Below are 27,480 nucleotides of genomic sequence, written 5' to 3' on the forward strand. Positions count from 1 at the left end.
GAAACACATTCAGCCCGTCTTGCGACCGATTCATCATCGACTTTCTGAGCTTCACAAATTTGATGAATCAACAATGGTTTGGCCTTTAATTCTGCTACTAACACATTGTCGGATAGAACAGACAAGTGTACATTCATCGCTCGTAAAGTAAATAGTGATTTACGACTTAAAGCATCCGCAACCACATTAGTCTTTCCCGGGTGATAGTCAATGACAAGCTCATAATTTTTTAACAACTCGAGCCAACGTCTTTGTCGCAGATTCAAGTCTCTTTGAGTCATCAAATAGTTGAGACTTTTGTGATCCGAATATACATGGCACTTCTCACCAAATAAGTAATGTCACCATATTTTCAAAGCGAACACGATGGCAGCTAGTTCGAGATCATGGGTCGGATAATTTTTCTCATGTGGCTTCAGTTGTCTCAACGCATAAGCTACAACTCGACCCTCTTACATCAATACGCAACCCAACCTAAGTAGGGATGCGTCACTATAAATGACAAACTCTTTGCCTGATTCGGGCTGCACTAGAATTGGAGCTTCAGTCAAATAAGTTTTCAGTTGATCGAAACTTTTCTGACATTTTTCCGTCCATTCGAACTTAACATCTTTCTGAAGTAGTTTCGTTATTGGTGTGGCTATCATCGAGAAACCCTTTACAAAGCATCTGTAGTAACCGGCAAGTCCCAAAAAGCTCCAAACTTCAGTAATATTTCTCGGAGGCTTCCAGTTAAGTATGGCTGAAATTTTGCTCGGATCAACTCGAATACCCGATGCAGATACCACATGTCCCAAGAAGCTAACCTCTCTTAACCAGAACGCACACTTACTGAACTTAGCATACAACTGCTTATCCCGTAAAATTTGTAACACTAATCACAGGTGTTCAGCATGATCGGTTTTATTTCTCGAATAGACGAAAATATCATCGATAAACACAACTACAAACCGATCTAAATACGGTCTGAAGATCTGATTCATCAGATCCATAAATACCGCGGGGGCATTAGTGAGCCCAAACGGCATCACTAAGAATTCGTAGTGACCGTATCTCATTCTGAAAGTAGTTTTGGGTATGTCCGAATCTCGAATTCGCAACTGATAATAACCCGATCTCAAATCTATCTTTGAAAACACCAAGACTCCCTTTAGTTGATCAAACAAATCATCAATACGCGGTAACGGATATTTATTCTTTATTGTCACTTTATTCAGCTGACGATAGTCGATGCACAACCTCATGGTTCCGTCCTTCTTTTCACAAACAATCTGGTGCACCCAAGGTGAGAAACTTGGTCGAGCGAAACCTCTATCCGTCAACTCTTGCAACCGAGCTTTCAACTCTTTTAACTCGGTTGGTGCCATACGATCACGGAGCTATCGAAATCGGTGTAGTCCTGTACAAGCTCAATACCAAACTCTACCTCCGAGCAGTGGGTAAACCCAGTAATTTTTCGAGAAAACATCCGGTATTCACAAACCACCACACAGATTCAAGTTTCTTTTCTAACTCTTTGTCATCAAGTACATACGCAAGGTATGCTTTACACCCCTTTCTTACATATTTCTTAGCCAACATTGATGATATTACAACTGGCAACCCATTCAAGTCCGTAGACTCAACTCGGATTATCTCGTTATTTACACACCTCAAATCAATGGTTTTTCTTTTGCAATTTACAATTGTATCATGTACGGTCAACCAATCCATACCGAGGATAACATCAAATTCATCAAACGGTAAAAGCATCAAATCGGTCGGAAAACAGGAACCTCAGATTACTAGGGGACATTTCTTACACACTTTGTCAACAAGTACATAACGACCCAAGGGATTCGACACTCGAATTACGAACTCAGTAGACTCAACAAGTAAAGTCTTACTGGATGCTAAGGTTTCACATATATAAGAATGAGTAGAACCAGGGTCAATCAAAGCAATCACATTAGCATCAAAGAGAGTAAAAGTACTGGTAATAACATCTGGCGAGGAAGCATCCTCACGTGCGCGTATAGCATAAGCCCTAGCAGGAGCACGAGCCTCAGATCTGGTTGTAGCATCTCTAGATCCTCTCTGACCACCACTAGGATTTCCCGTGTTTCTAGATGGTTTACCTCGAGCAGTGGTAGCACCCGGTTTCCCACTTTGATTTACATTCTGTTCAGACAATCTCGGGCAATCTTTAATAAAGTGGTGAGCTGATCCACACTTGTAACAGGAGCGGTCATGGAATCTACAACTCCCCGAATGCCATTTACCACAATACTAGCACTCTGTTCTGTCTCGACGTTCATTTCCAACACTGGCGACCGAAGTGACTCGTGTACCCACAGGGGGTCGATCACGATCTCGTCTAGAAAAGCCCGAAGTGTCTCTAGATCGGCCTAAATCATCTCTAAATTTCTTCGATGACTGTTGAAAGGGCTTTCCCGAATATCTCTTACGAAACTCCTTTGCTCCCATATCAGCTTTTCTTTTCTCCTTACTGAGCTCCTCGGCTTTGCAAGCTCGCTCGACAAGTACCACAAATTCTCGGATTTCTAAAATGCCAACATACAGCTTTATATCATCGTTCAGTCCATCCTCGAAATGTTTACACATCACAGCTTCTGAAGAAATGCATTCTCGAGCGCACCGGCTAAGTCTTACAAACTTTCATTCATAATCAGTAACCGACATGGAACCTTGTTTAAGTTCAAGAAATTCCTTCCGTTTTTGATCAATGAATCTCTAACTGATATACTTTTTTCGAAACTCGGTTTGGAAAAACTCCCAAGTTACTTGCTCTATGGGCACAACAGAAATCAACGTATTCCACCAATAGTAGGCAGAATCACGAAGCAAGGAGATAGTACACTTTAGGCACTCATCGGATGTGCAAGATAGCTCATCGAGTACCCGAATAGTGTTGTCCAACCAAAATTCAGCTTGCTCGGCATCATCGCTGTCCGTAGCTTTAAATTCAGTAGCCCCGTGTTTTCGGATTCTGTCAACTGGGGGCTTATTTGACCTTATTTGGTTAGTTACCGGAGGTATTGTAGGTGCGGGGGTTGTATTAGTCGGGAATGGAGGTTGTGGAACAGCCGTATTAGTTCGAATGTATTGGTTGAACCAATCATTCATTACGCTATAAAAAGCTTGTCTAGCTTCATCATTCTGATTACTAGCAATAGGTTGAGAGTCCGTGGCGCTGTCCCTTGTGCGGGAGCAGGCACTACACTCTCAAGATCATCAACTACCGTTCGGTTGGGATCGGGATCCATTTCTACAAGGAAACACATTTTAACTGTCAGAAATCACCACACTATCAAATAAACACATAATGGCATGTATAGCTAGACCCAAACGTATTCATCGTAGTCCTAGAATCGACTAAACCGTAGCTCGATACCAATAAAATTGTAACACCCGTGCAGGGACCGTTGTTGAGTCGAACACGAGGTGCTAACAGACTTAATTCATTTATTTGCACATCCATTTTAAAAATTTCTAGACAAGTGGCTAACTGCGTCACTGTCACCTTAAAAATCATATCTCAAGTTCCAAAACTCGAAAACCAATTCCATAAATTTTTCCTAAAACTAGACTCATATTTCCATCTACAATTTGTTTTTCTAGAATTTTTGGTCGAGCCAATTAGTATATTTTATTAGTTAAAGTCTCCCCAATTTCAGGGTTCGACTACTCTGACCTTCATGCATTACGACTTAGATATCTCCCTGTACAGGGCATCAATACTTATGCCGTTTGTTTCTAAAGAAACTAGGCTCGAAAAGGAATCTGTACATATAGGGAATGACTTCTAAATATCTCTGGTTAATTTATAGTGAATTTCCAAAGTTGTAATAGGGGATCCAAAAATCACTCTGGCCCTGTTTCACGAAAACTTAAACATCTCATAAAATAAGGCTCATATGATCGTTTGGTTACTTTCATATAAAAATTGATTCATCAAGGTTCGATTACATAATTTATTCACTATTTAATTCCATTCCTACTATTTTTAGTGATTTTTCAAATCCACATCACTGCTGCTGTCAGCATCTATTTTTAAGGTAAACTTTACCTATTTCATGGTTTTCCATGGATCGACTAAAATTTTGTCATACATAGCACCAAAATGATCGTGATTAACCATTCCAATGGCTAATCGTTACCAACATTTCCATAACACTCCATGAACAACATACAAGATGATTATAACGCTATGCTCAAAATATATATAAGCCATTTTCGCATGGCTATCCAAATATATACAATCTGAAAGGTACATGACCAACAACAAAAGGGTAGTCCTATACATGCCATTTTCAGAGTTCAACTAAAAGAGTACCAAAAGGGCTTTGATAGTGTGGATGACTTCGACTTTGACACTCCCGAATCCAATAGCTGACGAACCAAAATCTATAAAACAAAGAATCAAAGAAACGGAATAAGCATTTAATGCTTAGTAAGTTTTGAGTAATGAAATCATGCACAACTGAAGTATAGCATTCATATGACTAAACGAATAATTTCATATACACATATTCTCACAATCATACCTACTTCACATTTCCAACCCTTATATTCATACATAAGGAATCAACTTGACTAAAGGCCGAAAGCTTGTTAATCGATTGAGCGAATACTATTTAAAAGGAATCAATTATTCCAATGCATATACAAAACATACCTCATCGTTGGGGTTTTACGAGCGTATTAATTGAAATTATTACAGCAAGATTGCTCATTTCCAAACCAAGTACTTTCGGGAATTAGCCGGATATAGCTACTCGCTCAAATGCCTTCGGGATTTATCCCGGTTATAGTAACTCGCACAAATGCCTTTGGGACTTAGCCCAGATATAGTAACCCGCACAAATGCCTTCGGGACTTAGCCCGGTTATAGTAACTCGCACAAATGCCTTCGGGACTTAGCCCGGTTATCATCCGAATATTCATGCACATATCAATAAATCATGACACATCTATATTTCATTTTCATAACTAGAATTCAAACACAAGTCACTTATCAAGCATTATCATTTTCGGCTCAATAGCTACATACAAAGAGCATGATTTTGATTTGCTTATAACATGATCTAATCGAATCATAATCTAAGTTCCATTACTCGAAAACTTACCTTGGTTGTTGTCGAACGATTTCAACAGCTATTCGACCACTTTTTCCTTTCCTTTATTAGATTTAGTTCCCCTTTGCTCTTGAGCTTAAATTTAAACAAATAAATTTATTTAATTATTTTTCACTTGGGCAATTCCATTCAATACATGTATGTCATACAATTTAAGTACAATGACCTTGTTCAATACTATTTAAACATCATGCATTATCGAATTTCATCAACACCATCTAACTTCATATAGAAACACATATCATCCTAAGTCGGTACACAAGTCAAATGCATCATTTAAATTGTCAAAGTCCACAATTTAGTCATATCTCTCTATCATAGTTTCTTCACTTAAACCGAATTAGCAAGCCCATATAGTCTTTGGCGAATGCTATATAACCCAAGTCATCAAGAGTTTTATTATTTAACACCTTAGATATCCATAGCTAAATAGGTTATTTGTACATACATATATATCATCCAAAACCGAACATAAGAATTTTTTTCATATATCTAACATTAATTGAATTATTCAAAACCTCACTAGCAAAATATCATGTACTATGCGAACCAAAAAGATCAAACACCTAGCTTATCCATTCAAAACACTTAACAGGCCTTTGACCAAGACTTTAAACAAAGTCTATGTTCGCTATCACGCATATGGGCATTATTAGTTTAAAGTTTTAACAAGATTAATTTCTTTGATCTTAACCTAAATGACAACTCCCATTCTCCTTATTTCAACCGAATTATTCATAACATCAAGACTAAAATTTTTGCACCTTGAACTTCATACATTTATAAAAACTTTCATAACTTATTCGCCTTATCAAGAACCATTTAACATGCAAGGAAAAATAATCATAGAGGAAGAAGTTAACATTCTAAATAGACTCAATTTTTCACCGAATGTACAAGGTGTCTCTAAGCTACTCATCCAAAAATCTTTACCCCATTCTAGTCATTCCCCATTGTTCCTACAACATGAAAATAGCCCTAATTCCAACACTTAATCATTCGGCATCTTGCTCAAATCACCATAGGAAATCTCAACTTTCTTGACATTACCAAGAGTGCATTCACAAATTAACTTAGCATAATATAAAGCCAAATCAACAAATTCAAAGCTTACCTCCTAATAGCTAAAGATGAATGCCGAATTGCTCTAGGTAAGTTTTCCTTATTTTCCTCTTTGTTTTGGCTTGAGAGAGGTAGGAGAAAAGATGAACACCATCCTCTTTCTTCTCTTTTATTTAATTATTTCTAACATAAAACATTAACACAACATGTTTATAATATGTTATGACCCATAGCATGGCCGGCCACTAGCTCAAATTTTGGGTAATTTGACATGCAAACCCATCATTTTATAACATGCATTAATAGGCCACTTTACATTTGCCTAGCACATTTCTAAATTTTCTCACATAAGTCCTATTTACTAAAATTCACTTACAATTAACAAAATTCAAATATGAAATTTTCACACATGCATATATACATATAATAAGCATCAAATATGACGGTTAATTATTTCTATTACTCGATTTTGTGGTCCCGAAACCACTTCCCTACTAGGGTCACATTAGGGCTGTCACAGGCTTAATGGGTAAATTACCCATCCTTAAGTTGGTGGGTGGTTAAAGCTTATTTTCTTTTAATTTTATATGTTTTTTTATATGTTATAATAATATTATTAAAAGATAAAATAAAGAAATAAAAGTTAATAAAATAAGAAAACAAAAGGTTTTTCTTCTTCGTTTCATATATTCATCACCGAAACACCATGGCAAGAAGAACCAAGGTTTGGCCATGCTTCAATTCATGCATAGTAAGCCATTTTTCGCCTGTTTCTTTTAATTTTTATGTTTTTGAGATCGTTGCAACTAGGTCCAATTAGCCCGTACCTTCGATTTTGAAACTGTTAAAGACTTTGAATGTTTCCATTGATCAACCTTGTGATTTTAGATGTTATATGATGAATTTGAAATATTAGTTGTTATTTAAAAGTATTTTATTAAGTAATTTTTGATGAATTTATCAATTAGGGACTCAATTGTTAAAAGAATTAAAGTTTGAGGATTTGATGTGAAATTGTTGTAAATATGTGTTGTTATGGGTACCATAAATATTTTTCTGTTATAAATTGGAATTAAAAATAGTTAATTTGCATGTTTTGGGCTCAGTAACTAAATTGAATAAAAGTAAAACTTTAGGGGCAATTTTGTAAAAATGTCAAAAATGACTAAATTGCATTAAATATATTGTTTTACTGTCTAAATTAATAAACTTATTGAGATTATTAATTTAGATCAAGATCGGGTGGAAAATCAAAGAGAATAGAAAATTACCAAAAAGGCCCTTGTACTTTGACATTTCTGCACTTTAGCCAAGTAAGCTCGTAGGTACAGAATTGTACATACCTATACATATAAATAATGTTAGTGCTGATTCGTGAATGTATATACTTATATATGAGCTGAAACTCGAAATATTATAACTGAATATAAGGTGAGAAAGGATTTATTAGAAAACTATTGAATATCTATGAGATGTGATATATATGCAATTTCAGCAGGATTATGAATTGTTACAACATGTGTATCGAGAAATATGAAAGTGATTAATAGATAACATTAATCTTTGTGATGGTACATTGACAGTATGAATATATGAATTGATGTTATATTATGTGTACGGAAACGATGAGGTGCCCTTGAATGATAAATATGTTGAAATGAAATGGATTACATGAAATGCCCCGTTGAACGTAGCAGTCACTACGGTAAGATTGGCATGCCAATAGGGTTAAAATACGCGCTTGTATGGGATTTGCACTTCAGTGCCCCTATATAGACTTCGGTGTCTCTATTCGCACTACAGTGCCCCTGTTTGCACATTTGTGCCCTTGTCTGCACTTTGGTACCTCTATTATGCATCTATGATGCCTTTGGTGTGGTGTAGTTACCCGAGTATCCAATTCAAGTTACTAGTTCACCGAGCTAACTGTGAATGGAAGTTATAAAATTATTTTAATGTTAAAGGCTAATCTAGAGTCAATATATTAGTAAATGTTAAATGTTAAATGTTCAATGAATTACTTGATCATATGTGAGTATTGTTATATTGATGATTATTCAGTTAAAGATATATGTTTATATACATATATAAATGAGTTTGGGTTGAATTATTATAGTATAGTAAGCATATGATGAGTCATTTTCAATACTAAGCCTATAGGTGCTTTGTAAAAGTATGACAGGTATGATTAATTTATTCCTTTAGCTTTAATCTTGTTTAGTGAAATTAAGTGATTCTAGAATGACATGTTTATAGGAAAGTTTGAGACAAATGATGAATTACAGAATGATTATTAGTTAAATGTGAAAGAGTTACGTTTAAATGCACTTGCTTGTGGTTATGGTTGGTGTTTATGCGTATGTCTTATGAGTTATGCAAATGAAATGGATGAGATTAGATATAGAAATGATAAGTTCATAGATGTGACAAAATATGATGAAATAAAAAGGATTGTTGAGTTAAAGAACTTGTAAGGAAGGAATTTACTTATGATATATGTGAATATACTTGTGTCATGAATAGATATATTGATTCGTGAATTAAGCTTATGCTAAGTAAATGGAATGGTAAGTAAGTAAAAGAAATGGTTCACCGTTTTAAGAAAAGGTTGATGATTATGTAATTCAGCTTATAAGACTTTATTATGGCATAAATGGAAAGTATTTGAGATGTTAATGAACCTATTCATTTGTGACTTATAAAGTTCAAATTGTTAAAAATGGAATGTTCTATTTAAAATTTATACGAGCTTACTAAGCATTCATTCTTTATGTGGTTGTCTTTCTCTTACTTTTTAGATTATTAGAAACTCGATCAGTTTGGAAGCTTGTCGGAGATTTATCACACTATGCATCGGCTAAATCGATAGATTTTGGTGTTTCTAAGTTTTGGTTATAATTGCATGTATAGGTGTTTTGGTTGATGTTTTGGCTTGTAAATTTGGTATCTTGAATGATTGAAATGGTTGATATGTTGATATATGTATATGGCCTTAGGATGAATGACTTATAGTCTTTATGATGCTTAAATGATGGAAGTTGAACATGGTCATTTTTTGTATGAAAAACGTAGTTGGTATTTATGGCTTATGATGTTAATTGTTAAATGGTAAATTTGGTACATGTAAGTGTAGACTTGATATGTATACAAAATGGTAAGTTTTGGTTACACTAGGCATTTGGTTATGCATGTTGGTTGTTGTGATTGAGGTGCCCTTTGGGCATATTGGTTGTATGAATATATCCCATATTGATTTAACTTGGTTATGCATGTTTTAAGTGCAACTTGAAGGCTTGTTTATATGTGGAAAATTGATTTTAGGTATGTATATGAATGGGTGAGAAAAATGACTTGGGAATGGCCTATTTTTTGTCCACACGGCTAGAGGCACGAGCGTGTGTCTCAATCGTGTGTCCCCTGTAGCTTACTAAGGTTTGCAAGTTAGGCAGTTACATGGCCTGGCACACGGGCATGTGGCTTGGTCATGTGACCCAAGTTAGAGAGTTACACGGGCATGGACATGGCTTGGGACATAGCCATGTGTCCTTACTTTGAATACCGACACGACTTGAGACATAGGCGTAGTGTGTTTCTCAGCCCCTGCAGTTTGAAAATTTTTCATCTTTTTTTCCAAAAAATTCTATATGTTTCTGATTTAGTCCCGACTTGTTTCTAATGTATTTTTAGGGCCTCGAAGGCTCATATAAGGGACAATATGTATGTTATTGATTGATTTGCTATGATTGATGTTGTGATATTAAATGTTTAAAATTTTTGATAGTTTTGAAATGTAAACTCAAGTAATGCTTCGTAACACTATTCTGACGACGGATACGGATTAGGGGTGTTACAATGCCAATTATCTTATACGAAGATAATGCAGCATGTATAGCTCAATTGAAGCGTGGTTATATCAAAGGTGACAGAACGAAACATATTTCACCAAAATTATTCTTCACCCATGATCTTGAGAAAATAGGTGATATAAATGTTCAACAAATTCGTTCTAGTGAGAATTTAGCAGATCTTTTTACTAAGGCATTCCCAACTTCAACATTTGAAAGACTACTACACAAGATTGGAATGCGTCGACTCAAAGACGTAATGTAATATTGCCATTAGGGGGAGTCTATAAACAAGTTGTACTATTTTCCTTTAACCAAGGTTTTGTCCTATTGAGTTTTTTCTGGTAAAGGTTTTTAACGAGACAGCTTATAATAGAAGATTGTATATTCTTTTTCCTTCATTAGATTTTTTATCCCACAAGGTTTTTCCTAATAAGGTTTTAACAAGGGCACATTATCTACCAATGGATATCCAAGGGGGAGTGTTATTAATATCTTATTAAGTGGATGTCCATCATGATCAAGATAAAGTTTTGATGTACTTTAAATTCTAATAGTTATTAAGATTAGATCTCTACTTTTTTTATACTTCTTATGCGTGTTAATAGAGACTCGATGCAATATTATATAATTATTTTAGCTAGTTAGTTAATTTAAATGTAATTAATTCTTTATAAGGATTAAAAATGAGGATATAACTTAATTGTAATCGGTTAAAATTTTCAACTTTTAGCTACTAATCAACTGGTTCAATTTATTATATATATAAGTACACACACTTGCGTAATGAAGATTATGATTGCAGATGATGCCAAAATTAGAATTGGCCGACATCTTGTTATCTTTTTCCTTTTCCGTTATATAAGTCAAAATCTGACATCTCCCATATGACATTGATGAAATTAACATAATTAAAAAAAAAACACAGTTCCTGGTTAGCATTATCTGCAAACGATGAATTCCATGGCAAACGTATCTGTCCTTGTTGTAGGCGTTGTTTGCCTTTCTCTGGTCATAGCTCTAATCAAAGTGCTACACAAATATTGGTGGAAACCACTTCGGATCCAACGTTTAATGAGTAGGCAAGGAATCAATGGACCCCCTTACAGATTCATCCATGGAAACAACAAAGAGACCATCAAAATGAAACAGGAAGCCTTGAGAAACCCCATGCCTAGTTTATCACATGATACACTGCCCAGGGTTCAACCTCAAATTTGGTCAAGGATCAAGTTATATGGTGAGCTTTAAACACACTTTGTTTTTTTTTTTTTTTTTTTTACCGTATGTTGTTTTCTTTTTATTTGGGCAAATAAGTTAACCTTCTTTTACTACTGTGGGGTTAGGGAAAAACTATCTAAGTTGGACAGGTTCTAGAGCTATGCTTGTTATTACAGAACCGGAACTTATCAAAGAGTTACTTAAAAATAGTGAAAGAGCTTTCCCAAAGAGGACTAGCAGAGAAAGGAAGAAAGAAGACGATTTCGTTCTTAAGATACTAGGGGATGGGCTTGTGACATCAGAAGGTGAGAAATGGGCAAAGAAAAGGAAATTGGCAAACCATGCTTTTCATGGGGAGACCTTGAAAGTATACTTCTAAAACAGTTTCTGGAATTATCTCTTTCTGTAAATTGTTTATTGAAGATACTTTATTTAGCTTTATTGTGTAAATGATGGTTTTGGCAGAGCATGAGCCCTGCAGTGATTGCTAGTGTTGAGACGATGCTGGAGAGGTGGAAATTATTTGAAGGCAAAGAAATTGAGGTGTTTGGAGAATTTAGATTGCTGACATCAGAAGTGATATCCAGAATTGCTTTTGGTAGCAGTTATTTGGATGGGGAAAAGATTTTTGACATGTTGATGAAGTTGTCTGTCATAACAAACAGAAACATGTTTAAGGCTAAACTTCCTGTCATCAGGTAATAATTTCCTCTTTTAAGTTAATCTCAAATTAACTAGGAAACTAGAATGTATATTTAGCTCATTTTTTATTTTATTTTATTTTTGCAGCAAGTTCTGGAAAAGTGCTGATCAAATTGAAGCAGACAAACTTGAGAAAGAGATACACAATTGTGTGATGAAGATAGTGAAGAAAAGAGAAGAGAAAGTAGCTAATGGAGGAGCCAACAGCTTCGGCACTGATTTTCTTGGATTACTTTTAAATGCTTACCATGATACAGACAAGAAAAACAGCATTTCACAACAAGATCTGGTTGATGAATGCAAGACATTTTACTTTGCTGGACAAGAAACAACTAATTCTTCACTTGCATGGACTGTCTTGCTTCTTGCAGTCCATCCAGAATGGCAAGAGAAAGCGAGGCAAGAAGTGATCAAGATCTTCGGTAATCAAAATCCGAATCCTGAAGGCATTGGCAAACTCAAGATTGTAAGCAAATATAATCCTCTACCACATTTAGTTGAATGAATGTCGTGTTCTGACATGTTTATATTTCCTTGTTTGCATACAGATGACTATGATCATTAATGAAACACTAAGATTATATCCTCCAGTAAGTTCCATGGTAAGGAAGGTAGCAAGTGACGTTCAATTGGGAAAGCTGATTCTACCAGCTGATTTGGAGTTGCTTGTTCCAAATCTTGTACTTCACCATGACCCTCACTTATGGGGAGATGATGTAAATGTTTTCAAACCCGAGAGGTTTGCAGAAGGGATTGCCAATGCTACGAAACATAATTCAGCTGCATTTATTCCGTTCGGGTTGGGACCTCGATCTTGTGTGGGAATGAGCTTTGCGTTGATGGAAATGAAGATGGCTCTTTCGATGATTCTACAACGCTTCACCATTTTGCTTTCTCCTACCTACAGCCACTCACCATTTACCCTTCTTTTGCTTCAACCACAACATGGAATTCAGGTAATGCTTCATTCTCTGTAGAATGAAAGCCTAGACATGTGAATAGAATAGTGCTTAAAAAATAAATGAAAATGATATGTAGTTTCTATTTTATTGTTATGTTCATTAAAAACTCAATGGAACAATGCACTATCAGTAATATGTTCTGGCAAAAGATTTCTAACATATGCAGTGTTTAAAAAAGAAAAAAGTGAAACCCTGGTTGCCAATAAAACAACAGCAAACAGCATTGTAGTAACAAAATTCGAACCTTTGATAGCATTCAGTGTCATGAAATCACTAAAAATTCCCCCTTCATGCGAGAAATAGGCTTAAAAGTTTTCCTCTCCCTCATCCTTCCGCCTGATATCAGTTTTTGATGCTCTCTATCAGGATGAAATCTTAGCAATGCTAATTTATAAGCTGCTTGCACCTGAGATGACCATTAATCTTTGTTAGAAAACAATTTGGTATTTTAAGATGAAATAAAATTTATAAGGCATGATCCCCTCACGATCTCACAGCATAAGAACTATATCCAGAAGTTAATGAAACAATAATGTGATTATTAATTTAACTGCTGAAACAAAATGGGGCAGACCACCTGATTTGATGATCGATGCAATTTGTTAGATTGATAACAAGATATATATATATAAATCAATGAAAATCCTTCTTTGGATCACTCAAAAGAAAACATACTAATGTCAATAGGATATAAACAAATTCCAGTTTCACTCACCTCATTACCCGAGCTACGAAGTAATGTGGCCATATCGATGCGTGAAGTTCATATCTTCTTCATTCTGAAGCATAAATCATTTAAAAAGTGAAGACATGATTAGTCAAATATAAGGAAAAACAAATGAAGTTTCAGCAAGTTGCAAAGGGAGAACAAGATAAGTATTGATAAATTTATGTACCTTCTTTTAAGCCTCCCTCATTTCTTCCAGGTGTTGCTTTTGCTGTCTCTCCATATTTAATAGACACATTTCAGCCTTTTTTTGTTGGAAATGTGATGAGGGAAAGGCTGAAACAGAAGAAAAAATTGATCAAAAATGGAGAAGAACAAGTTTAGATAAGCTTGTTTCGTTAAAAAGTGATACAAAATTTACATGAAGGATTAAGTTTAAATAAGCTGAAAATTATAATAAAATATTACAACTTGGCTTAATTCAATGACTAGATTCATATAACTTTCTTTTTTATTGGCTAGTTTCTATCTAATCACCTGTTAAAATGTCTAATCAAAATTTATCACAATTTCAGTGCAAGTTGGCAAGTTGACAACTTGCAGAATGAAGAGCTCGCAAGTGAGCTCTCAAGTTTAGTGAGCTCGCAGTGCTGGTGAGCTCGCGATCTTGGTGAGCTCGCACTTTTCTGGTGAGCTCATTGTTTTGTAGAGCTTGCATATTTGGTGAACCTGTGGTTTTGGTGAGCTCGTAGTTCGTAGTTTATAGCTCACAGTTCGCATGGATGGTCATTTCGCAACACTCCTCCTTGACCTCCATACTTCGAACTCCAATATCATAACATAGCTTTTCAAACCTCATTTTCCCAAGAGGTTTTGTTAAAATGTTAGCCAACTGATCATGTGAATTGTAGTGAACTAATGTGACTTCCTTGGCTTGCTCCACTTCTTTCACAAAATGATACTTGATTTTGAAGTGTTTTTTTCTACCATGGAACACTAGATTTTTTGCAATTGCAACAACAGACTGGTTATCACACTTGATTTCTATTGCTTCTTCTTGCTTCCAATTTAAATCATTCAGCAGTTTTCTCAACCAAATAGCTTGATTTACAAATACTGCAGTTGCAACATACTCAGCTTTTAAAGTTGACTGTGCTACTATTCCTTACTTCTTCAAGCTCCAACAAAACACACTCGATCCTAGAGTGAAGAAATAGCCTAAAATACTCTTCATGTCTTTAGAAGATCCAACCCAATCATTATCTGAATACCCAAGTAGTTTGACCTTTTCTGTCCCTATAAACTTCATTCCATGATCTAAAGTTCCTCTTATGTAACGTAGAACTCTTTTTGTTGCTTTGTAGTTGTTCACATTACAACAATGCATGAACTTTGACAACAGACTTATAGCAAACATGATGTTAGATCTAAATTTTGTCAAGTAAAGCAGACATCACACTAAGCTTCTATAGCTTATTTCATCAACCTTTTTAACATCTTCATTGCTGGTGAGCTTCTCACCTTGAGCGATGGGAGTGCTCACTGGTTTGCAATTCTCCATACTATATCTTCGCAGGATTTTTATTGTGAACCCCTTCTGGTTTATGAAGATTGCATTGTGAGCTTGGTTTACCTCTAGACTGAGGAAGTATGTCATTTGACCTAATTCTGACATTTCAAATTTCTTTTGCATCTAGTCTTTGAATATAATCACTAGGTTGTTGTTCTCAATCACAAGTAAATCATCAACATATAATGAAATAATGAGGAATGTTTCATTACCAATTTTCTTTACATATAAGGTTGTTTCGCTGATGGTTCTTTCAAAACCCATCTCTGTAAGATGACTGTCAATTCTTTCATACCATGCTTTTGGTGCTAACTTCAAACCCTACAAGGCTCTATATAGTTTGTACACCTTGGCCTTGCAACCAGGTATTGTGAACCCTTATAGTTGTTTGACATAAATCTCTTCCTTTAAAAAACCATTTAGGAAGGTTGACTTCACATCCATCTGATGTATTCTCTAACCTTATTGAACAGCAAGATTCAATAGTAGCCTTTGGTGTCTAACCTCGCAACAGGGGCAAAGGTTTCAGTGAAGTCCACTCTATATTACTGGTAAACCCTTTCACAACCAACCTCGCTTTATATCTGTTGATTGATCCATCAGGTTTCATCTTCATTCTGAATAGCCAGTTAACTCCAATCACTTTCTTGTGAATTGGTCTATCCACAAGCTTCAAAGTTTCATTTTTGTTGATCATGGTGATATAATCTTTCGTAGCTGTTCGCCATTCAGCTTCTTGAGCAGCTTCTTCAAAAGTGAGTGGTTCTAGTTTTGCCAAATTACACTGTTGATAGATTTTAGTGATGGACCTAATTCCTCGTACTGGTTGTTCATAAACTTCATCATTTTCAGTTTGGTTCCTAGTGGTTTGCAGATTAGGTCTTAGACTCCTCTGTTCATACATCTCCTCCTCTGCTGCAGTCTAATTCCAGATTTTTGTTTTATCAAACTTCACATCTTTATTTATGATCACTTTCTTGATGAAAGGATTACAGGTTTTGTATCATTTATTAACATTGGAATATCCAACAAATATCCTCGGTCATGATCTACTTTCTAGCTTGCTTCTTTTCTCTTCTAGAACATGAACAAAACATGTGCAACCAAATACTTTCAAATGTGAAACAAAACATTTAAAACCATACCAGGCTTCGAATGGTGTCTTCCTTTCAACCATTTTTGTAGGTAGTCTGTTTAGTAGATAAATAATAGTGTTTACTGCCTCTGCCTGGAAATCATTTGACAATTTACTTTCAAACAATAAGTAGCAAGCCATGTTCATCACAGTTTTATTTTTTCTTTCACTTACACCATTTTGTTGTGGAGGGTAAACATTGCTTAGTTGATAATGGAAACCAGCTTCTTCGCAGAATTTTTCAAACTTTTCTGTGGTGTATTCTACCCTATTGTCTAATTTTACCATTTTAAGCTTGTAGTCACTTTGGTTTTCAACCATGGCTTTAAAGTTGAAGAAGATTTTAGCTACCTAAAACTTGTTCTTCATAAAGTACACCCAACAAAACCTTGTACTGTCATCTATAAAAAACCCAAAGTATCTACTTCTATTTAGCGAACTTGTTTTCCTAGGTCTGCAAGTGTCACTATGTACTAAGTGCAATTTTTCAGTGGCCCACCATTCTATGTTCGTAGGAAATAGAGACCTCCCCTGTTTTCCAAGCTAGCATACCTCGCATAAATCTTTATGTTCTGCCATATTTGATAAGTTTTCAACCAAGTTATTTTTGGACATTTGACTTAAAGATTTTTAGTCAACATGTCCCATTCTTCTGTGCCACAATTTTGTTTTATACACGAGGTAGTATATGCTGTTGAAGTTACCAAGTTCCAGTTCACAGAAAAACTTCTGTCTATCATCTTTCTTGATATGAGCTTGCATCCACTTAGATCAAGAATTAAACATTTGTTTTCCTTGAACACAACATAATAGTTTTTCTTGAGTAGCTATCCTACAGTTAGCAGATTTTAATCTATGTCAAGAACTAAAAGAACATCTATGACAAGTTTAGTACCTGATGGAGTTTTGATCAAAACATCCCCCTTTCCAACTACTTCAATATACTGGTCATTTCCAATTTTCACCTTGGAATGGAACCCTTTTTCAACATTCTTGAAGATGCTCACATCTCCTGTTATGTGGCTCGTACAACCACTATCTATGAGCCAATTCTTTCTTAATTCGTTAGTGAGTTCGCATGGTGTTATGAGCTGGGCTTCATAGGAAACTATGAACATGAGTTCTTCTACTTTTACTTTCTAAGCTTCAACATTTTGTTGTTGAGTATGCCCTTTGTTTTTGCATACTTTCTTTATATGGCCAAACTGCTTGCAATTTTTGAATTGAGCGTTAGGCCTAAACCATCAAAATTTCTCAAGATGCCCTAACTTTTTACAATGTGACCATGGTGGATATTTTTTCTTTCCACCTTCTTTCTCTGACTTCTCTTTCTTATCTGACCAACTTTTTTTTTCTTTCTAACTTGAGAAGCTCATAACATCTCTTTTTCTGGCTTGAAAAGCTCCTTCAACATGTCCTTCTTCTTTGCTTTCCCTTTTCTTTTCTAGAGCATATAGAACATTGATTAGCTCTTAGAGTGAGATGGTTGATAGATCCATTGAATCTTCGAGTGAGGATATCTTTGATTCGCATTTCTTAGGAAGTGTAGAAATCACCTTCTCAACTATTCGACTATCCAAAAACTGGTCACCTAACAATTTCTGGTTCACCACTACCATGATTCGATCTGAATATTGCTTCATAGTCTCAGCTTCCTTCATCTTAAGGTTTTCAAAATCTCATTTGAGATTGATCATCTGTTGTTTTCTTGTCTTTTGTGATCCCTAGAACTCCTCCTTAAGCTTATCCCAAGCTTTTTTGGGAGTTTCATAGGCCATAATTCTTGTAAAGATCAAGTCTGAAACACCGTTTTGTAGGCAGGACATTACATTGTGTTTTTAGCACATTCCTCAATGTGATGTTTCATTTGAGTGAGTCTGGAGTTGGCCTCAACACTTGTGGTTCTATTTAAGCATTTAGAACCTCCCAAAATTCAAAAGCTTGAAGATAAGTTTTCATTTTTACTACCCAGATGTGGTAGTTTTCTCCTTTAAAAACAGAAGGTGGTGGGGGTGCAAAGTTTGCCAAATACATTTTTATAAAAACAAAACCTCAAAGATAAAATGACTCTTGATACCATTTATTGGAAATTTGTTGAAGGAAAGGTTGAAATAGAAGCAAAAATCAATCAAAAATAGAGAAGAAGAAGTTTGATATGAATTTGTTTCATTAAAAAATGATACAAAATTTACATGAAGGATTAAGCTCAAATAAGCTGAAAATAATAATAAAATATTACAACTTGGATTAATTCAGTGACTAGATTCATATAACTTTCTTTTTATTGGCTGGTTTTGTCTAATCACCTGCCAAAATATCTAACTAAAATTTATTACAATTTCAGTGCAAGTTGGCAAGTTGGCAACTTGAAGAGTGAAGAGCTCGCAGGTGTAGTGAGCTTGCACTTTTTTGGTGAGCTCATAGTTTTGTAGAGTATGCATATTTGGTGAACTAGTGGTTTTGGTCATCTCGCAGCTCACAGTTCGCAGTTTACAGCTAGCAGTTCGCATGGATGGTTATTTTGCAACATTTTCCTTTTCCACAATCTTTGATACACTTCTGTCTAGAAAAGAATTGAGTTAAATCTATCTTAAGCAAGCAATTAAATCTATCTTAAGCAAGCAATTATTCCTTGTATTTCCACAAAAACAACCAAAAAGATTACATTTCATGCAACATTAAAAATCATTCTATTTAAAAGGTACAATTTCCAAATCAATGTATTAAAACTTAAACCACTTGAAGAACAAATTTTGTAGTCCAGCTTATTAATCTAATGCAAAATAGGTAAACATAAGACTATTAATAAAGTTTGTTACTTAGTTTAGCAAAGTATTTATAGCTTATAACACAACACAATAACTGATATGTTGTTTACGTGTAAAATTTCCAAGTTAACATTGTACGTTAGAAGATGACAAACGGACTCCAAAAGAGACCTGTCTTGAAGTTAAAAAGAGTGATGAAGAAGCACCAATTGTATCAGCGCACACTTTCTAACATGACAACTAAAAATCTAGCCAGAATTTTAAATCAGAGCATTCAAACTTGTGATAGAGTACAGATTAATTCATTCGAGCAACAGCTTAAGGAATTATAGGTTACATTTTCCTTCCTAGCAATGTACTGAAATAGCTTCCATTCAAAAAGAGGAGAGTTTTAGTGCCAAACCTAAATTTTTAACTCTTGGTGCCTAGATGCCCGTGCTTCTTTTGTAGCTCGCTTGTGTTTATCAGTCTCATTAAGATTCTCAATCAATAATTAGAAAATTTTCACCTTACACTGTAGCATCAACACCTTGAACATGTAATATATCCCATTCATCCTCCTTTTTATAGTTGGCGACAAAATTAATACTTGATATCCTTGCACCAGTACGAGATTTGCTTAATTTGAGTAACATCATAGTGAGAACTCTTCCCAGTTACTACCTTCAATTTGTTACAATAATCCTTACTACTGACCACCGGCATCCCTCTTAATTGAGTCTTAAAAGAAGAGTATTTGTCAACAATAGTTCTCGCTTCAACATTATAATGGATCACACCATCACCAACCTGTTTTTCTTCTGATAATTTAGGAATTGGCTGTAACACCCCTACCCCGTATCCGTCGCCGGAATAGGTAAAGGGGCATTACCGGACTTGAAACTCATATCAGAATAGTAAAAATTTTGAATATATATATATATTTATAAAGAACATTCCTTTAGGTAAATACTAAAGACAGTCAGGGATACAATTTAACTTCTATAAGTACACATTCAAAAGATGCCATTTTCGCATGGCTTATATACATTAACCAAAATATTCTTCGGCCACTGGTCTATTCTTTACATGCCATAGAATAATTCAAAACATAACAAGAATAAGCAAAGGATAGTGATAGTGTGACTAGTTGCTGACGATCCCCGAGCCTGTAGCTTCCAAATGAGATCTATAAAACATAGGAAACAAAGTAAACGGAGTAAGCATTACAATGCTTAGTAAGTTTTAAGCAGTGTTAACAGATAACAATCAAATTATAACATAGTTGTTCGTATCTTTATTTCACTCTTCCTTCGGGCATACCATCCCTTTACCGAATATGCACATCTCATCATATATAATAGGCAGATAAATTCTCACTTGATAGTGATCTCTTATAAACATAGGTACATTACATGTTTTCACCTAACTTTCCACATTGACCAAACGCACAATAATCATAGAATAGTCTTATTGCTTTACTCACATATGCATCACATAACGACCTTGTGATTTAGTCCAAATCAAGCTTAAATATAATCTCAAAATACATACCTGACCAACTTAACGCATTGAACGTATTTATTATCAATTGTTACTGTGAAGTCATATAATCTTATGCTTTACTCGAATCTTCAGCGAAACCTTTAGCTCGAATAGTCCCCACACGTAGTTATCGGGTCTTACCCGGAAAAAATCTCCACACGTAGTCATCGGGTCTTACCCGGAATATATTTCCAAGTTTCATGTACATTTAATCACATGTTACAACATTCACATCGACTGTCATATTTGTAATTCATTTGCCTCATCAAATATCTAATAATACACACCACACCTTTCACATTTGGTCATTCGGCCACAATATACACACATCTCCTACATATTTCACACTAGCCATTCGGCTTTACCACATATACATATCTCATACATATTTCACACTAGCCATTCGGCTTTACCACATATACATATCTCATAGATATTTCACATTAGCCATTCGGCTTTACCACATATACATATCTCATACATATTTCACATTAGCCATTCGGCTTTACCACATATACACATCTCATAGATATTTCACATTAGCCATTCGGCTTTACCACATATACATATCTCATATATATTTCACATTAGCCATTCGGCTTTACCACATATACATATCTCATACATATTTCACATTAGCCATTCGGCTTTACCACATATACATATCTCATATATATTTCACATTAGCCATTCGCCTTTACCACATATACATATCTCATATATATTTCACATTAGCCATTCGGCTTTACCACATATACCTATCTCATACATATTTCACATTAGCCATTCGGCTTTACCACATATACATATCTCATATATATTTCACACTAGCCATTCGGCTTTACCACACACATATATATTTATCTTGTACATCAATTTCAGCAATAGCTTATAAGCAACTCAAATAGTTTCATCAATGTTTACAACAAATTCACATATTCACTACAAGCTGTTTTCCTGAGCAATAGTCACTAAATTTTTTATAACTGGAGCTACAAAACTCAAAATCAATTGCCGTTAATTTTCCCTAAATATAGACTCATATATATTCCATCCATAAAATTTTCAGAATTTTAGGTTTGGCCAATCAATACCAGATTTTTCTTAAATTTTCCCCTGTTTCACTGTTTGACTAATCTGACCACTCTTCACTACGAATCAAATTTCTCATTGTACAGAATTCAAAATATGTTCTATTTGATTTCATTTGAAACTAGACTCATTAAGGAGTCTAAGAATATAAATTTTATCTTATAACCATTTTTGTACAAATTATAATGATTTTCTAAAAACAGAACAGGGGATTTCGGAGTCATTCTGACACTGTCTCACACAACTTCAAATATCTCTTTATAGGAAGTTTCTTTGCTTACACGGTCTCTTTTATAAGAAACTAGACTAATTAAGCTTTGAATACATATTTTATTCAGCCTATAATTCCACACCAACAATTTATAGTGATTTTCTAAAATCACATTACTGCTGCTGTCCTAAGCAAATTATTACAATTTGCTCTTAAATTTCCAAGTCCAAACACTTATGAACTTACCATTTGAGTTTAAGACATATCATGGCCACATCATATCTTATTAAATCAACTCATTATGTCCTATTATGATTGAATTTACTCAACGTTTAATCACTTAAAACTTACCTCGGAAGATGCCGAAGGATTACAACGGCTATTCGATCACTTTTTCCTTTCCCTTATCCAACTTTGATCCTCTAGGCTCTTGAGCTAAATCAAACAATTTACTTCCCAAATTAAACATAGTCATACGACATCCATATACATTTTATACTAGCCGAAATGTACCATCAAGATATACTTTACTCAAATAATTTACCTTGGCCGATCATGTATAATGTTTTGTAGCTTAATAAATTTAACATACATTATGTATTTATAATATTTGTGCAGCCAATTATCCATGGTCATACACACACAATAAAAATAAATACCAAATTTTCATATCCTTTATGCCCTAAGTCGAATACACTTGTCATGTTCACCTACATTTTCAAGTACAACATTCTCATATTCGCATTAGTATCAAGCATAATAGCCAATTCTTCCCACCTTGAATCTATGCATCTATTTAATCATAGTTTGTTCAAGCACTCATACAACAAGATACATCCAATTTAACAAGAAACAAAACCTTATTTAATACAATTAACACCAATTCCTCATGTAAAAAGTACCATTGCGAATATCATTTAGTTCACCTTAATCCATCTCATGATCGAATGCATTTAAGCTTAATATCATGGTATCGTAACTCAACATTTATCAATATGTCATTAACAAAATATGCTCATATCAAATTTACTCCCAATTACATCTCAAAATTCAACAAGCTTATAACTCATTAATAATTAAATTCCATTTCAAAGTATCAAAACATTATCAAATGTATACTCATCCTAAATGACCGAATACACATTAACTAAGCACTTAACAATTTTCTTTAGCCATTGAACTCATTCGGCAATGATAAGGACAAATTTAACAAACCTTAAATTTAACTTATAATTGTACATATCTCATTCAAAACACCCACACCAATTTATTATCCAATCAACCATATCCGAAAACCTATCATACAATTAAAACCCTTGTTCAAATTATTATTCACTATAATACTATGGTCAATCCTCAATTAGCTAACATAGCCTCTTGTTTTCAATCTAAACACGTATATACAACCTAAATCCCTCTTTTAACACATAATTCACTATCTTGGAACTCATTTCCTAACTAATTTAACTTAGTCCAAAGCCGAATGCTATTTGAGCATTAAGCTCATGTTCTATTCATTATTAAGCAAGTATTATAACTCAACTAACTTCATTAGCCGACTACTCAAGCTCATTTGAGCCACATATAGTAATTTAGTTTGTTTATACTCAATTAGAAACATTTCTCCTCACAAATTATCAAAACATACACAATGTAGCCCATTGAGCTCATGATCGAATGCTTCATGCATCACAAACACAAAATCACATACATGGGTCATTTTAGGAGCTTTAAAACCAATTTAAATTTCTCAAAATCCAAAGAAAAACATATGAAATCATACCTTAATTCCCAACACAAGATGGCCGAATGCCTTAGGTGTTCTTCCTTCCATTTTTCTTTTTCCTTTCCTTATGGTTTCGGCAAGATGAAAAAAAGATGATGGAACTTTGTTTTTATCACCACCACTAATATAAATTTATTATTATACATAATTCCCACCAATTAAAAATGGAGACAAGAGAACACATTGTTACATGCATGTGTTGGCGGCCATTTACATTAAAAATGGTCTAATTGACATGCAAGTCCACATTTTGAATACATGCTCTATTAGATCACTTTATATTTTTACCAACCTATTTTACCAATGTTTCACATAAGTCCCGTTTCAAAATTTCACATACAAATGGCAAAATTAATGCTTGAAATTTTTACACATGCATTTACTCACCTCATGACCATAGAATATAACTTTCAATTATTTATAAAACTCGGTTTCGTGGTCCCGAAACCACTTTTCAACTAGGGTCAGATTAGGGGTGTCACATTGGCATTGATGGATCTTTGGATTATAGCTTCTCATTTCCATTTGAACCCCATGTTGCAAGTAACTTGGGTACGGGTCACTGTTTGAGGTAGCCCAAGAAAACTCTTGATCTCCGTTCCTTAAAGGAGAACCTTTTATAGATGTTCCTCTTTGAAATATAACATCAGCCTAAACATATGAAAATCGTACTTCAGCAATTGGCCTTTACCTTGGGGGTGAAAAGCTTTCATTGTTAAGTTTCTTATCAAACTCTACAAAAGGACTTTCTGTCCCACAATTACGATAAGTACCACCCCAGTAATTGTCACTAGTGTCAATGGTAGAAGAGTTCTGTTTCTAAATATTTGAATCACCTAAAACTGAGGAAACGGGGTTTTTAACACTTTGTTGGGCCCTACTTTCTTCTTCAAGTTCTGTTGGAATATCATTAAGTGATCCTAAGGTATTAGTATGATCCTCTAAACCAGATTGACCATTTCTAATGTTATATTTCTTTCTTTTCGTACGCTTTCTCCCACCATTCATGGAGTTTTCCACCAGAATCTTCCATTAGTTCATAATCAAAACAACCATTTTTAGATGAGCTATCCAAGGACTCGGGATTAAACCAAAACATTTTCTGCAAGAAGTCTTCCTGGTATAGGTTTTTCGAACCTTGTAAATCCCGATTGAAGTTGGCATGTATGCAGCAAATAAAGCAACCAAGGAGTAGACCATGCAACATAAGTTATGTGGATGAAGTATGAAGAAGCAAATCAAGCCGCACTTACAGCACATAAAGTGTACATGCAGCTACTGAAGTTGATGCTACTGTCCAATTTTAGTTTCATTTCGTTACTTTAAGTAATATTTTGTAACTCAGTTAAATTAGAACTAAGTAGGTAGTGTATTTAATGTAATTGGGTCCTGATAAGATTGATAGATCAGCTTACCTAATTGTGCAAGTTGTGATTTGCAAGTTGCAATGTGCAAGTTGTGCAAGTAGCAATGAAGCCTAAAAATAGTAAGTGAAACCTGTCAAAGCTGACCAGCTTATGACTGGTATATGTATTGGCAGTATGCCATATTTTTTAATCAATGAATTTCAATAGAAATCATTTAAGAAAAATACTCTCTCAATTTTTGCTTTCTTTCACCAAGTAAAATTTTGTTTGTTTATCCTGCAAATATTGTGTAATATCCTGATTTTGGGTCTAGTCGGAATAGTGGTTTCGTGACCACAAAATCCGAGATAGAAATAATTATTTTATGATTATTTTAAGGTCTATGATATGATTGCATGATTGTGTGAAAATTTCGTGAAGAAATTTTATGCATAAAGTACTTAAATTGAAATTAGGGACTAAATCGAATAATTTGTAAAACTTGCATTCTAGAAGTTTCTAGTATGAAATTGTTTTGAAATATTAATTAGGAGGTCTTAAATAGCAATTTTACCAATTTCTAAGTCTATGGAAAAAAATTGGACATGGATGGAATTTTTGGAAAGTTTAGTAGTAAGGGCATTTTGGTCATTTAGGGGTAAAATGAATTAAAATACAAAATTAAAAGCCAATTTTGCTCATCTTCAACCCCATGGCCGAATATAGCAAGGAGAAACCATGGCTAGGGTTTTTCAAGCTTCCAAGCTCGATTGTAAGTCCATTCTAGCCCCGTTTTTCAAGTTCTTTACGTTTTTAGAGTCTCGGTAGCTTGATTAAGCTTATGCTAGCAATAATTCAACCTAGGGTTCATATTTAGAAAAATACCCATAGGTGAAATTTGTGTATTTTGGTGTTTTATTATAGAATATGAGGTTTTAAATTATGTTAGACAACTTGTGCTACTCGGTTTTAAGTGAAAACGAGCAAAAGGGCTTAATCGGTAAAAATACCTAATAGTCATAAGTACATGTTAGAGTGAGAATTTGATGTTACCATAGAAGGGAAAAATGATCATCATGTCATAAAACATAAGAAAATAGGCTGAAGTTTAATTTACGAGCTTTGGGGCAAAAGTGTAAATATGCAAAAGTTTAGGGGCAAAATTATGATACTGATATAGTTGTATTGATAGATCCTGGATCAACCCATTCATAAATCTGTATGAACTTAGTAGTTAAAAAGAGTTTACATGTTGAGTCTATAGAATTTGTTATTAAAGTATCGAACCCCTTAGGCAAGTTTGTTTTAGTTGATAAAATTTGTAAGAGTTGTCCTCTGATAATCTAGGGTTACTGTTTTCGGGCTGATTTGATGTTTCTACCGTTCGATGAGTTTGACGTTATTCTTAGTATGGACTGGCTGACTATGCATGATGCAATTATGAATTGTAGACAGAAGACTATTGAATTGAAATGTCAAAATGGTGAGATTCTTCGGATTGCTTCTAATGATTCAAATAAATTACCTATCGTAATATCGTCTATGTTAGCTCAGAAATATTTGAGAAAGGGCTATGATGCATATCTTGCATATATTTTGGACACGAAGGTGTCAGAATCAAAGATTGAATATGTACTTATTGTCTGTGAATTCTCGAATGTATTTTTAGAAGAATTATCGGGTTTATCGTCGATTAGAGAAATCAAATTTGGTATTGAGTTAATATCAGGAACAACTCTGATATCTATAGCTCCGCATAGAATGGCTCCAACAGAATTAAAAGAGTTGAAAGCCCAGTTGCAAGAATTGACAGATAGAGGTTTTGTATAACCGAGTTATTCTCCTTAAAAAGCAGATTGTTTGTGAAAAGAAAGATGGCTCTATGCACATGTGAATCAACTATAGGCAGTTGCATAAAGTGACTATAAAGAACAAATGTCCTCTTTTACAGATTGATGACTTATTTGATTAGTTGAAAGGGGCTACGGTGTTTTCAAAAATCGATCTGAGATCGGATTACTATCAGTTACGAGTTAAAAAATTGGATGTGTCGAAAATCATTTTTAGAACGAGGTATTGCCATTATGAATTCCTTTTTATGCCTTTCGGGCTAACTAATGCTCCTGCCATTTTTATGGACTTGATGAATCGTATATTCAGGCAGTTTTTAGACAGATTTATTGTGGTATTTATTGACGATATTTTGATCTACTCACGAGATGAATTTGAGCATGCCGAACACTTGAGAATTGTGTTACAAACTCTTCGTGATAAGCAGTTATTTGCAAAGTTCAATAAATGTGAATTTTGGCTCAAAGAGGTTGGATTTATGAGACATATTGTTTTAGCTGACAGTATTAGAGTTGATGCGAGTAAAATTTCTGCTATTGTTGACTAGAAATCTCCGAGAAACGTATCTGAAGTTTGTAGCTTTTTGGGATTAGCGGGTTA

At 34.6% G+C, this 27,480-nt stretch overlaps 2 protein-coding genes and 1 long non-coding RNA gene across 3 annotated transcripts; 1 reads left to right on the plus strand and 2 right to left on the minus strand.

The window, feature by feature from the left end:
- The first annotated feature begins 10,901 nt into the window (after positions 1-10,901).
- On the plus strand, positions 10,902-13,089 carry LOC108461563 (cytochrome P450 CYP749A22-like). The gene is made up of 5 exons (XM_017761435.2): positions 10,902-11,285; positions 11,392-11,633; positions 11,732-11,964; positions 12,056-12,434; positions 12,517-13,089. The coding sequence occupies exons 1-5, from the start codon at positions 11,000-11,002 to the stop codon at positions 12,943-12,945; spliced, it is 1,569 nt and encodes a 522-aa protein (XP_017616924.2). The 5' UTR covers positions 10,902-10,999; the 3' UTR covers positions 12,946-13,089.
- On the minus strand, positions 12,161-13,711 carry LOC128286414 (uncharacterized). The gene is made up of 3 exons (XR_008276963.1): positions 13,646-13,711; positions 13,175-13,336; positions 12,161-12,408 (listed from the first exon to the last, which is right to left on the minus strand). It is a non-coding gene; the product is annotated as an uncharacterized LOC128286414 (long non-coding RNA).
- Positions 13,712-15,666: 1,955 nt separating this feature from the next.
- Positions 15,667-16,623, minus strand: LOC108462817 (uncharacterized). The gene is made up of 2 exons (XM_017762717.1): positions 16,477-16,623; positions 15,667-16,089 (listed from the first exon to the last, which is right to left on the minus strand). The coding sequence occupies exons 1-2, from the start codon at positions 16,621-16,623 to the stop codon at positions 15,667-15,669; spliced, it is 570 nt and encodes a 189-aa protein (XP_017618206.1).
- Between the last annotated feature and the right edge of the window lie 10,857 nt (positions 16,624-27,480).

The sequence above is a fragment of the Gossypium arboreum genome, chromosome 13 (assembly GCF_025698485.1).
Source record: "Gossypium arboreum isolate Shixiya-1 chromosome 13, ASM2569848v2, whole genome shotgun sequence".
NCBI classification, from domain to species: domain Eukaryota; kingdom Viridiplantae; phylum Streptophyta; class Magnoliopsida; order Malvales; family Malvaceae; genus Gossypium; species Gossypium arboreum.